Here is a 13,538-nt window from a genome sequence, read left to right as displayed (position 1 = left end):
GCAATAAAAAAAAAAAAATTTTTCATACATTTTAGCGCCATTTGGTTTCTACCGTCTCATTTTGTTTTGTCAGAAACTACTCTCGCGTGAAAGATTTAACGAACAAAAATTCAACAAAGTTAAGACCTGTCGGCGGGCCGGGGTTCATTCTTGGATGGGTGACCAAATACGAATACCCCATGTTGTAATAACTTCTTGTTGTTGTTGTTTTTTTTTTCCATTTTCCTTCTCTTTCCAAGGCGATATTAAAGACTGCAGAACTCCCAGCCTTGTGTAATGTCTTTTTTCTTTTATTTATTAACTATTTATTCATATTATTTCGCCATGCCCGTATTGATGTGTAGTTATTTTCAATACCGTATAAAAATAGCGAAACGCGTCGTTCGGATTCTTCTTAATTCTCTTGTCTGTTGATCGTCTAAAACTTTTAATCACGGCTTGAATCATTCGAAAATTCGTTCAGCTCACCAATTTTGAGACTCCAATATCTTCTTTTTCGGCAATCGAGTACAGTTAAACCTTTATAAGAGGGAACATTAAAATATTACGGAGAAAACGAAAACTGTCAGAGATACCAAAACTGAAAGTCACAAATTTGAAAACCGTGAACCGGAAAACTCATGAAATGAAATTCAAAGTCCACCGCAATACCAGGCTCGATTTCCGCTCCATCCTCCCTCGAGTCCGGACACACAGTTTTAACGTAACGGTGTGTAAATGGTGTATCAATCAGTAACAAAACAGTTCAGACTATTAAAAAATAAATTTTGGGAAACAGCTGATATTTGCGGTAAATTTAATTTCCTGTACTATAGTTACGAGCAGCAAATTTCTTTAAATAGGTCAACAGGACAAGGATCACCCACTTGGAGGAGGGGGGGGGGGTGGGGATAAGGCCCCCCTACTGAAATAGACTTGAAATCTTTCAGGCGCCAATCGATGCAAGCCGAATATTCTCGAACAACAAACGCAGGAAACGCTTTTTACCTTCAATACTTCAGTGCTTCTTTCATTTATCGATATCATTTTGTACGTGTGGTTTATAATTATTGCTAAAACCGAGAGATACAGAATAACCCGGGGAGAATAAATAGTGTTATTCTGGGTGATCCCAGTATATTGGAGTCCAAAAGCACATCCCTACTTTACTGATGTTAATATTTGGCTGGGAACTTTAGAGTTGTCAACACTTTGCCGAAATTTTTGGGCTAGTATTAGTTGTACATGCAAGGAATATCAGTTTGATTTGTTTCGTCGCGTGTTATTTTTACCCCGTCCCATCATCTTCGTAACACACGATCGAGGCTTAAAGTCACGTGCCCAGAGAGAACAACACATCAGGAAATTCAAGATGGCGCCTCCGCCGCCGCCACCACCACCGCCACCTCCGCCTCCACCTCCATTAGATGGAGGTATCCCTCCACCTCCTCCCCCTCCAGCACCTCCGATTGAGCCTTCGTCAACTGCTCAACAACCTCCAGGTACACCAACGGTATCTCAGCCCAGCACAGCTGCTCCCAGCGAGGAGAAAGTGTGGGAGAGATCATGGAGTGTAGCGGAACTAAGAAAAGGATCGTCAAATTGGACACTTGCAGGCGATGCCGGGGTGAGGAGATCATATTTTACAGTTTGTGTGCTAACGGTTTCGACGTGTTTCGGGATTTAAACACATTTTCAGGAGGTTGTGTTTATGTCCCTTTTTGTAAATTTAAATAGCTTGGCTGTTACATTTAGGCACCTCATTACGTGAAGGTGACATTTAACTTACACATTGTATAATTGCACCTGATTAGCTATCTATTTGCCCACTGTAAGAGCCAGATTTACTTATTAAGAAGTAACTGGTCGAAATCTAAAATAGGAAATCATAATTTTTGATGCCATGTTCAGACACTTTCTAGTTTAAAAATCCTAAAAATATGAAAATTATATAGTATTTAATATGTTTTATTGTCAAATATGAACTTCATTATTTAATTAAGCTTATAAATTATGCTCACCAGTTGTAAAAATAATTTTCCCATGCATATTCACTGTTGAGGATTTAGACCAATCAGGGCTTATTGTCTTCAATGATGAGGAAATAAGTATTGTATGGTAGCAAATGTAGCATATCACATTGCCTGAGCAGGAGGAAATGTTTTGACTCCTTGTAAAATAATTGGACATAAGCATTCAAGAGGTAGTTATTATGCTAGTAAGACTGAAATAAGCTTTTTATAGTGGTGTTTCATTCAGAGATTTCATGGATACTGTGATTATAAGCAGCTGAAAATATTTCTAGCAACCTTCACAACAATGCAGGAACACTGCTCTTATTTGATGAGAGGGTTGTTGCCCTAGATTTGAGAGGAAACAAAACAAACAACTGTTGATGTGTGGTTCCCAAAAACAAAAATTAGTTGTATTTAGTAGCCTTATTGATGCTTATCTGCTCATACACTATATACTTTCTGCAGAAGAGAAAAGTGCATTGGATCAATTAGCAAAATATAGTACTACATGTAAGCCTCCGTGCCAATGTTGTAGGGTCGAATTTAGGAATATTAACACAATTCAGGTGACAATCTGGATTTTGCATAAGGAAATACTGTGAACAAATTATGTCAATCAGTTACAAACTGCCTTAGACTGCCATACAATATTTGTGTTGTCTAAACCTAAAAGGGAGGATTTTAAGTGAGAAGCACTTAATTAAATTAAGTTGTTTTACTTGTTATTTTTCTAGCTTCTTCTTTACTTGCAAGAATTCTCTCAGAAGATGATTTTACAAACTCATGAAATTGAAACTCAGGTAGATGGATTGGTCAGCAGTACCAAGGTACGTCAATGGAAAATGCTCACCGCATGAAGTATTTAGATTTGATTTACGGTATCTTAGATAATTTTCAATTTACACTTTCATGTTTATTGGCACACTGCCCCAATAGACTGTATTTTGCTTCATTCATTGGAAAGCTGTGATCAGTTCAAATAGTTCAGATCTTGGTCAAATCTTTGAAGATACACTGTACATACTAAATATTTTTACCAATATTAGTAATTTGATTATAGAAAGTACCAGTAGCTTTTTCATCCAATGACCTCTCGCCATTTCAGTGTTATTCAGGTGTATAAAAGATGAAAAGGTGAAGCTCTGAAATAACATTGATCAGATAGGGAGGGATAAAAATGCTTCATCCCTCTTCTGAGCATGGAGATTTTTTAAAGTGTATTTGCATGAGATGTTGGCTTGTCTCATGTCTTGTCTTGTCTTATGTTAGATTGTAGCTTGCAATAATAGTAACTATAGCTTCAATAATATTACGGTGTTTGAAATTAGTGCTTGCCCACTCACTAATGGGAGTGTAAAAAGTGTTGGGCAAGTGCAAATCATTGATCTCTGGCCCATTTGGTTTTGATCAAGTCTTGGGAAATTATTTAAGCTTAAATATACACTCCTTTGTATTTCACACAAAATGAAATTGGCTTCCTTGCAGTGATAATTTACACAACAGTTACACATGTATGAAGTGATATTGCTGGTCTTTAGTTGAGTAGGCAATAATTAGTGCATGAGAATTGAGATGTGCCGACAAATTGTTTAATCCATTGTCTTGACTGTAGGGATGTATGGCCATCCCTTTTATTTTTCTCTGTTTAGCGTCGTCTGACCAATTGTCACTTTAATCTGAAAGATAAGGAATTTTTTGCCTTACAGATTTTTAGTTTTTCCCTGTTCTTGTTTGATTTTAACAACGATGTCGACTTTTTCCTTCTTCCATTGCCGCGATGTTGACTTTGTAACCACACCTCGTTGTTTCCAGGCTCCAAGGATATTATGCTGAGGTACCGGGCCTCCTAGCTCTAGACTCCTTTTCCAATTTTATTTTTGTTCTTTTTTTTTCTTTTCTGACCGACCGACCCAAAATCAGAAAATGCATTTGACAATAAATGAAAAAAAAAGGGGGATGGCCTAGGCGAATTCAGTAGTTAGCTGTTTTCAGTTAAAACTACAGAAATTTAGAAATATTTCCATGGAAGGAGTGTCAAAAGTTGATGATAAAAACAAGAATAAGACAGTAAAATCGGACCGGAACAAGAAAGCTCAACACAAAATGGCAGACCGGGTGTCTGTTAGTAAGAGATATTTTTGCTGATTTTCTTTTGTGGAGGGGGACGCATCTTCCTGGCCATAGTTGGTAGAGTCCTCTCTTCCGACCATGTTCTGGGTGAGTGAAAATTATACCAGGGGAATGCATTTTGAGAGTCACTTGCCAGAATGCCCAGTGCTGTCAAAATTTAGTTTCCAACACTGATATGACAAACCATTTGTTAATTAAGGTCATTCCGCTGAAATAAAACCTGCACTGAGATTTTTGTGAAACTTTGCCTATCGATTGTTTATATTATAGGAACTTAAATTTTGAAATAAAAATGAGGGGTCCCCATGTTTGTTTAGGAGCAAAAGCACCTTGTTTATACCCATAAAAATCCTTACAATAGCACCATGATTGTAGTTACAATTGCTTGCTAAATTCATGTTTCCGACAATTGCTTTTTGTTCTACACAGAGAATTGGTCCATATTTATTTTACACAGAGAAATTTATTACTCAGTTCAAGACAACAGAAAAAAATGATAGGTCACCATACTCGTTTGCGAGAAAATGACGATTTACCTCCATGGCGAGGTCCAGCTGTAAAGAAAAAGCCGCCATTTTATAATATGCGTGTGCTAATTACGCGTGAAATTATGCGCAGTAGGGATGTGCAATGCAATGCTGGGGAATGGCCTTAATTCCTAAGAGTAGTTACCTTAATTTCACCATTGTCATCAGGAGACCTGTAATTTTAAAATATTATGTCTGTTGTTATTATTTAAAATGTTTTTGTCTCGTTTTTCCCAGGGAATGGATTCTAAGGTTCAAAATACAATGAACAACTTCTTGATGTTGTCCAATGCTCAGTTTATTGAAAATGTAAGTGTAGTCTCTCCATAACCACGGCTGCAATTATATTTTTTACATTATAGTCTGTAAAATGTGTGTAATCTTGTAATCAGCGAGCATTTGATAGTTAAATGTCACAACTGGAATGAGTGTTTGTATAGTGAATTCTTTATTTAAGAAATAGAAAACATGTACTATGTTTCTATCGAGTTATAGAAACCCGAGTGGAAGTTTGGGATAATGAGAAATGCTGTGGGAACACAAGCCACAGGCGAGTGTTTGCACAGCTTTTTCGAGTTCTCCCAAACTTTCACGAGTGTTTCTATAACTCGATAGAAACACGGAGAACATGTTTTCTATTTCTTTTAGAAAACACCGCAATGAAGAATACAATGAACAACTTCTTGATGTTGTCCAATGCTCAGTTTATTGAAAATGTAAGTGTAGTCTCTCCATAACCACGGCTGCAATTATATTTTTTACATTATAATCTGTAAAATGTGTGTAATCTTGTAATCAGCAAGCATTTGATAGTTAAATGTCACAACTGGAATGAGTGTTTGTATAGTGAATTCTTTATTTAAGAAATAGAAAACATGTACTATGTTTCTATCGAGTTATAGAAACCCGAGTGGAAGTTTGGGATAATGAGAAATGCTGTGGGAACACAAGCCACAGGCGAGTGTTTGCACAGCTTTTTCGAGTTCTCCCAAACTTTCACGAGTGTTTCTATAACTCAATAGAAACACGGAGAACATGTTTTCTATTTCTTTTAGAAAACACCGCAATGAAGAAAAGGAAAACAACTTGTTAACTGTGATTATCAAAATGTAAATTCTCTTTGCTTGCACCATCATTACGTCAACAGCTTGTGCTAGTTCTGTGTTTCTGTGGAGTTATAGAAGCACGATTTTTTACCAATCAGTGCATGTATTTTCTTACGTTTGTTTTCTAATTACTTTTTTAGCGTGTCTATGAAGAGGATGTCAGTAAAGATGAAACAAATGAAGAACAAGAAAAACCTGCTGAGCCAGAGAAGGTATTTAAATTTGTAGTGTTTCTTACAATAGGTCGTGTCATTCTAATGAATAGTGGGTACCCTTCAAGTAACCTTACAAACAGGTGACTCTCAGTCTGTGTTAAGCTACACGTGAAATCTTGCACCATCTCACGGCCACATCAGGCAACCGCTAACAGCATATCAACAATCTACTTGATAGTGTATAACATGTAACTATGTACACCTATAACTGGCTTGGTAAGACTCTGTCCCTAGGGGCTCATCGCGTTCTCTCCTACTTTTCTTCACCAAGTTTTCCCCTGCAGCTTTTACTTTCTCTTGCCTCCCAGGGCTCGAAATTGCGACTCACTGGTCGCCAGTGCGACCAAAAATTGAGCACTGGCGACTAAATTTTCAGAACTGGTCGCCAGCTGGCGAGTCGCGTTTTGTCCGATAACTAAAGGAAACCACGACACAACTTTATTTTTAAATCTTTATATTAGGAAATCAATCGGATATGGTAGCTAGTGTACAACTCACCTTTCCGTCCCCAGTAACATAATGTCTGAATATTACAAGATAATCGAAAAATTGAATGTATTTCGACACGTCGATACTGCGTTCACGGCACGCCATATTGTTTGAGTGGCTTCTTCCTAAACTGGGATTGCAGGCGCACTTCAACACCATGTGCTTTTCATTTGCCGCGAAAATGGCGGCAGATACCAATCAGTTGAAGGAATATACGCGAGTTTTTACGTGTGGGGAATGAAGATTCAAGCGTGGCGTTGTTTGTCGGCAGCGAAAGGCGGCGAGGAAAGCAAGTCGAAAATAAAGAACGGCATTTCGAAGAAGTGGCAAAGGGAAAATACGCAAGGACCCGTGTTTGTCTGACAATGAAAACCACGGACTTAAAACGTTTTATGCTTCGCTTCGTTTAAAATGACTATGGAGACAACCATCACCTTCGGACCAGAGACATATCACCTGAGAACAACAGTAGCTTTATAACTAAGTGTTACTCGTGTTGTTTTTAATTGTTTTTGCTCTTCAATTGTGACTTTTCTTGCATGCAAAGTAACGTATAAAATCATGTTCTTGTGTAAGTTAAAATTATATAAAATAAGTTGGCGACCAAAATTTACGATCTGGCGACCAAAATTTTTCCATTAGTCGCCAGCTGGCTCCCGAACGAAAAAGTTAATTTCGAGCTCTGCCTCCACTAACTCTCCCTGGGTCTTCCAGGATGCAATGGTATCTCTGTCTGTCTCTGTCTTAATCCCTTTCACACCGTGGGGGCATAGGTCCTTAAGAAGGTCTCTTCATCGCTCTCTGTCTTATAACTTTCTCTCCAGCTGTTGCCAGTTAACACCTGTAGTGGTATCTCTAATGTTACAATATTTGTTTCATACAAACTTCATGATCTGCCCACCTATCAATATCAATAACTTTATTCCATTTGAAAGGGTTACTGTAAAATAGTTCATAGCACTAAGAAACCTGTGGTCCTCTAACTTCCTCTTTTTCTTCAAGCTACAATGTCAATTTGCCTCCACCCCTGTATTTCTTCAACTATTCAAAGGGCAGGATTTGGAAAAATTGTTTTTATTAATAATATTGGCATTTAATCTTTACCATCAAAAGGCGAAAACAAGAGAACAGAGAGAAGCTGAAGTTATCCCTAAACTGAGTGAAGCTCTTAGACATGGAATTGGTGTCATGGATAATGCATTTGTTACACTTGAGCTTACAACGGAACGTAAGTATTATTATGAATCATGGAGAAATTTTGGTTTTGACCTAACTTGATATAATTTTGCCAAAAAAAAAAAAGAAAGAAACTCATTTGCTTCTGAATAAGCTCTCTGATTTAGGGAGAATGGAGTTTTGCATTTGCCATTAAATGCTCATCACTTGTTTTCAGCTCTAAAGCTGATGTCAATCATGTAGAAAGAGGTCTCACCCTTGTTACAATGATGTGAAGAATGTTGTGTATGAAGCTGGTAACTGAAGGATTAATGTGTGTCTGTGCATTAATTGTCCACTACACAGACTCTGATGATGAAGAAGAGGATGAAGATGTGAAGACAGCATTTAAGCCTCAAGTTATTTTGGAGCCCAAGGTTGGTTTCGTCTAAAACAATATTTTGAATCTCTAATGTACCGTAATGCTGCAGAAATCAAGCCTAGTTAGTGTACAACTAAACAGCAGGCACTCATCAGGGATTCTGATAGGTTGCAGAAAAAGGAAAATTTTGCGGGATTTTTAGAGACAAATGTGCGGAAAAAACGGCTGATTTTGCAGGAAATTACGGTATTTTTTGGGGCACATTTCCCTGAAAAATGATCAGTAAAAAAACAGCCAATTTCATGGGAATTTTCTGGCAAATTTCGCTGGAAACTGATCAGTTTTGCACTGATTTGAAGAACGTTTTTAACAAAAAAGATGGCAATTTTGCCATTTTGTGGGGAAAATGATGAGCATTATCCTACGCAATAACAACAGCAACAGAAACACCAACTACTTATTAGTGTTGCCTCTCTAAAACTGGTGATTTTGCAGGAAAATGTGAAAATTTGAATCTGGCAGGACTTTGCAGATTTACTTGAAATTTGCATCTGTGTTACTGCACAGAATTTTAGAAGCCCTGGCTTACACATATGTTGTTTAAGAGTTTCTAATTTACTGACCAGTAGGTCTTTAACCTTCCAAGAATGATCTGTGGCTTTTTTCTCCATGTCAAGCAGACTGGACAGGGATAAAGAAAATCGTCAACTGCAGTGTAACTCCTATTATCCTATTTAGAGGACGGTCTTGCCTTGATGTAAAACTACTGTTTTGTACTACCAAATTTCACCCAAGTCTCTTTAACACAGATTTTGGTAATCAGTCTTGCAAGTTGATAAAACAAGCTCAAGGACAGTTAGTAATTAAAAAGTAAAGCAGAGTCTCTCATACCCTAGTCACACAGTTATTTGCCAATTCTTGACAGAATGCACTGTCTGGAATCAGTTTGCATTATATATATGTTATTAGCCAAAGGATTGTTGTATGCAGTACATGTTTGCCTACATATGTGTTGTGAAGAGTTCTTTTCATGCTCAAAGGTTCCGTGTCCACTCAGTGCTCATTATAAGCCTCTGTATCTTTTTGTAGGATGTATATGGCAATCGTCCATTACCACATCTGATTGGAACCTCAGATTTCTTCAGGGATGAGCTTGTTGGACTGGGAGAATCATCTGGTGAAGGTACTGAGAACTGAGTTTGAAAAATGATCATTAGGTTACCACAGGGATGTAACTAAGGTTGGCTGGGCTAGCTTATTTCCACGGCTGAAAGAGAACTTAAATCTGGCTGGAATTTTACAAGAAAACAAAGACTTTGGAGAAACTTTGAAGGTGTAAAGCCAGAAAAGCCAGATGGGCTGTGTTTTGTTAGCGAGATCCCTGACTAAGATTTAATTATGGACAATAATTTGAAGTGGGTGCCCTCCAGGCCACTTCATGCAGCTGAAGGAAATGGAGATGAACACAAATAACTACATAAATGAACCAACTGGGCTTAAAAGACCTTAGTTAACTTCCACATTATGTTCATATAAATATGTAAATTTTCATAACAGTACACAAACTTGATTTTCTAATCTCAAATGCACAGAAGATGAAGGTGCAGAGGACGAGGAAGAGGCGTCGTCCAGCAGCAGTGGAAGTGAAACAGAATCTTCAGCAAGTGAAGAATCAATCAGTGAGGCAAGTGATTCTTGAAGAATTTCTTTGATCATTACTAACCTGATGAAATCCAAAATTAATAATAAATGTAATTCATGTTCGTTAACGTTCATGTGACAAGCTAACATTGTTGTAATTGTCAGGGGTGTCGATAAGGGCTGTAACCTGTATTACACCTGTTATGGCTGAGTATGCTTAATGGGTCCTTGATGCTTCAAGTGAGGCTGCCTGTTGTTGATACAATTCACCCATAAAGTAAGAAGTTTGTTACGGATGTGAAGGTCAAGGCCAGCCTACAAGTGAATCAAAACTTAATGACGCCCATGATAGTTATGTCATATGAAACCCTTGACTCCTAAAACTGTCCACCATCTTATTTGCCCTTACAGTAACAGTACATTGTCAAGTTGTCTTGATGTGCCATTAAATTCAAAGAAATAATATTACATGAGTAATCAACTAAAATTGGAGGGAATGCATTTACATGTTACAGCTTATTGAAGTTAGAATATTATTTTTCTGTACAGAGCTCAGAAGAGAGTGGCAGTGAATCTGAGACAGAGCAACCAAAGGAAACAGAGAAGAAACAAAAACACAAGCCTAAAGTTTGTACCATGAATGCATGCGTAACCCAATTTAACAGATGCCAAAGATATATTCAAACAATTTTGTCTTGTGCAGTTTCTAGAGGGGAAAAGCGCAGTTAGTGACCCAGTGGTTTGCGAGTTTAACTCTGATTCAAGACACATGGGTTTGAGTCCTTCTGGGTTTCCTGGGCTTTGTGTTTGTGGGCAAGACACTTCACTCTGTCGTGGTCTCTAGCCATGCAGAAAGAATATTAATTTGACTTTTTCTGACTAGTGTGATGTTGTTGTAAGATAAACTTTTCTTAATTGTAGGAAGGAATGATAACAAAGTAACCTCTCTGGACACCTTTAGTTAGTACTGTTCATTTGTTGATGTACATGTACACTGTAAGGATGATTGTGACCAAAGAAGTATAGTGTTTACTAATGGAGTCAAAGCTTATCTACATCACTCAGGGTCTGTTTAATTTTTTTACAATAGAAGATTGAATCAGAAGATGAGGATGATGAAGATTTGTTTGGAGAAAAAAAGAAAAAACAAGAATCAGACGAAGAACAAGAAGAAAGTGACGAGGAAGAAGAAAAACAACAACAGCAACCCAAGAAGGTACAAACAAAATGAAATATGTCAGTGTGTAATGGTTTTGATTGGTCATTTTTCAGTCAATAGGCATTTTTTTCACAACAACATACCAGTAACAGCCAATCCAGGAATAATCTAAATGTATTGTTACATTTGCTCATTAATCTCAGAATTTCTCACAGGAGACAGAATAAGCAAGTGACAAGGTTCATCTGTTCTTTTAGGCTATCAGTTCTAATAGAGTTTTGGCAAATTTCAAAAAAATGATTGTGTTTACTTGAGTGAAAATGAAATGTACAGGAAACTTGAGAAGTGACCTTTGAAGCTTTGTCTATGTTGGAAAACATATTTACATGTATCCAAGGGTTTCATTAAGGATCAGGCACCAGACAAATTGACTGGTTGAGAGGATGATTTTGTGTGCCTGGTTTGACCATCTAGAGGAAGGTTTTTCTTATAACAAAGTTCAGTCCAAAAGGTTTGCCCATCTGTGAAAACCAGTTGCCCTTCTGCTGAAAATGTTAATGAACCCCTGATTTATCACAGGAATAGACAAGCCACTCACAGGCTTTTGACTGGTATATATTTTGTTCTGTCTTCAGCCTAAGGGTGGTCTAGACTTTGCTGCAGAATTGGCAGCGAAAATTGGAGTTGTACCTGTCAAGCGACAAGACAGTGATGATGATGATGATGATGATGAAAAGGTTGCCGATGGTGAATGGAGCGATGAAGAACATCAAGAGCCACAAACTCCTGAGGTACAGGAAAAACAGCTGCTTAGCGCAACCAAGAGTCGTAGTGACACCAGCAAATCTAAAGAAAAGAAATCTCATCATCATCACCATCACCATCATCACCAAGAGAAGAAAGACAGGTCTGAGTCACACGGGGAACACAAACACAGAAAGCGGCGTGGAAGTAAGACCAGCCACACCAGCCATACCAGTGTGGACACAAGAAAATCAGTTCCTGCCGAAGATGGTGAGAAAAAGCAGCTGCATTTCTACAGTGTTTCTGATGTTTTACTTTAATTTGAGATTTCTTCCTGTGTTTATAAGTGGAAAGCAAATAATGATGTTTCAAGTTAACTACCAAATGAATGAATTATATTATTGTCTCCTGGTATGGAAAGTTCATCATTTTAATTAAAACCATGAAAATAAAAAATCTAAATTTCCTTGATTGTTACAAAGGCATCAGCTTGGAGTCCCAAAGGTGGGATATTTTGCCAAAGAATTGGCTCTATTTCTTTAATAACAGTCCATAGCAAGTCTATGCATTTTCCTGTAGAGCCATCGCATTTCACATCGCATTTCCCTGAAACCAGCGCAGGCAATCACTTGGGTATTGAAATGCCATCTGCTACAATCCCTGTAGTCCTAGGATAAAGCACGGCTTCCCGGTCATCATCATCCATTCTTTCCACAGTTGTCACATTAGGCATTCATGAAGTTATTTTAGTTTTTCAATTTCCTGGTTACTGGATGTCGTGATGTCACGAATTCCTCTCTTTGTCTACATCTACATGTATCATTCTCTGTTGAATGCAAGGCTGGAAAAAAAAAATTGAATTCCAGCTTGCCGTTTGGACAAACAATTCTGAAATTCTGCTTGCCCTGGGCCAGTCTTATTGTCCTTTTTCTTTCATATAGTTTGCAGACAACGTGCCTGGGCCGTTGATCATCGAGCAAGTGAGAATGAAAAGTTATTAGCTAAGCAGGAAAATCTACTTGTCCAGGATGAATGGACAGCACTTTTTTCGAGCCCTGACATGTAGTTACATCTTCCTTCCTTCCTTCCTTCCTCTTTTCTTTCTGCCTGGCTCTGGGCAGTGAGTTTTACATGACAAAGTTTACATTCCTGTCATAATGTTTTGTCTTGTCAGATTTATTCAGTCAGTCTAGTCCTCAGGAGGATGGTCTGTTTGGAAGTGAAGGAACACCATTTGCAAAGAAGGGAGGGCTTTTCAGTGGGGGAGGGAATTTGTTTGATGATTTTGAAGATAAATACAAGGTAACAATTTAATATTTTGATCTCTGCTCTCTGTTGTGGATCTGACCCCAGCATGGCTACAAGAATGCATTTCAGCTGGTGTGAAATTCTTCCAAGTTACCACTTCTAGAGACCCAAGATTTTAGAAGCCTGGGTTGTTTTATTTCTTATATTTTTGACCCTACAATGTCAGACAATTTAAGTCCTTGGGACACTGATGTTTTGTCACGACTTATCTGTGTTATAGAACTGAAGTTTCAAAAAGTACTGCTATCCTTTAAAAATGCATTGCTGTTTCTCCCTCCCCCTCCCCCTCTCCCTCCCCCTCCCCCCCTCCCCTTCCCACTATAATCAGAAATTACAGGTGCATGTGTTCAACATTGTTGGTGGGGTGGGGCTGGGCAAATGTAGTGGCATTTCTGCCCAACTGTTTGTTTGGTGTGTATGAAAACATCACTACAAGTGCAAAATTTTTCACTACTTTTCTTCTTGTTAGCAGTTTTAAGATGCTGAGTTTTTGGAAACAGAGTAAATTTTTTTGATATGCACCTCTTTCAGATACTTTTAGTGATTAAGGTAGATAATTAGCTCTTTACCTCCTGATATCTTCGTTGCCACAGCATTTTCATTTTCAAAAACAGTGGTACATCAAATGGCTACCACTGTACATTGTATATTGTGGTTCTTTTTTTTTCTTTCATACATTTATTATTAA

At 37.9% G+C, this 13,538-nt stretch overlaps 1 protein-coding gene across 4 annotated transcripts in view; it reads left to right on the top strand.

The window, feature by feature from the left end:
- The first annotated feature begins 1,332 nt into the window (after nt 1-1,332).
- The window catches only part of LOC110065752 (uncharacterized), a 31,124-nt gene continuing 18,918 nt past the window's right edge, over nt 1,333-13,538 (top strand). For 2 of the 4 annotated variants that reach the window (XM_089295040.1, XM_089295039.1), the window contains exons 1-12: nt 1,333-1,606; nt 2,729-2,821; nt 4,889-4,960; nt 5,898-5,969; nt 7,575-7,689; nt 7,983-8,053; nt 9,088-9,181; nt 9,591-9,682; nt 10,189-10,266; nt 10,730-10,855; nt 11,434-11,812; nt 12,717-12,844. In XM_089295040.1, the coding sequence (XP_089151166.1) occupies nt 1,352-1,606; nt 2,729-2,821; nt 4,889-4,960; nt 5,898-5,969; nt 7,575-7,689; nt 7,983-8,053; nt 9,088-9,181; nt 9,591-9,682; nt 10,189-10,266; nt 10,730-10,855; nt 11,434-11,812; nt 12,717-12,844 (1,575 nt within the window). In that variant the 5' untranslated portion in view covers nt 1,333-1,351. Of the gene's footprint in view, nt 1,607-2,095; nt 2,183-2,728; nt 2,822-4,888; nt 4,961-5,303; nt 5,368-5,897; nt 5,970-7,574; nt 7,690-7,982; nt 8,054-9,087; nt 9,182-9,590; nt 9,683-10,188; nt 10,267-10,729; nt 10,856-11,433; nt 11,813-12,716; nt 12,845-13,538 lie in introns of those variants that run through there. The other 2 variants (XM_089295041.1, XM_020772918.2) reach the window with 2 other exon arrangements.

This window comes from Orbicella faveolata, unplaced genomic scaffold, assembly GCF_042242905.1.
Source record: "Orbicella faveolata isolate gen_17 unplaced genomic scaffold, um_ofav_v1 contig_25, whole genome shotgun sequence".
NCBI lineage: Eukaryota > Metazoa > Cnidaria > Anthozoa > Scleractinia > Merulinidae > Orbicella > Orbicella faveolata.
This window is presented reverse-complemented; position numbering and strand designations above follow the sequence as displayed.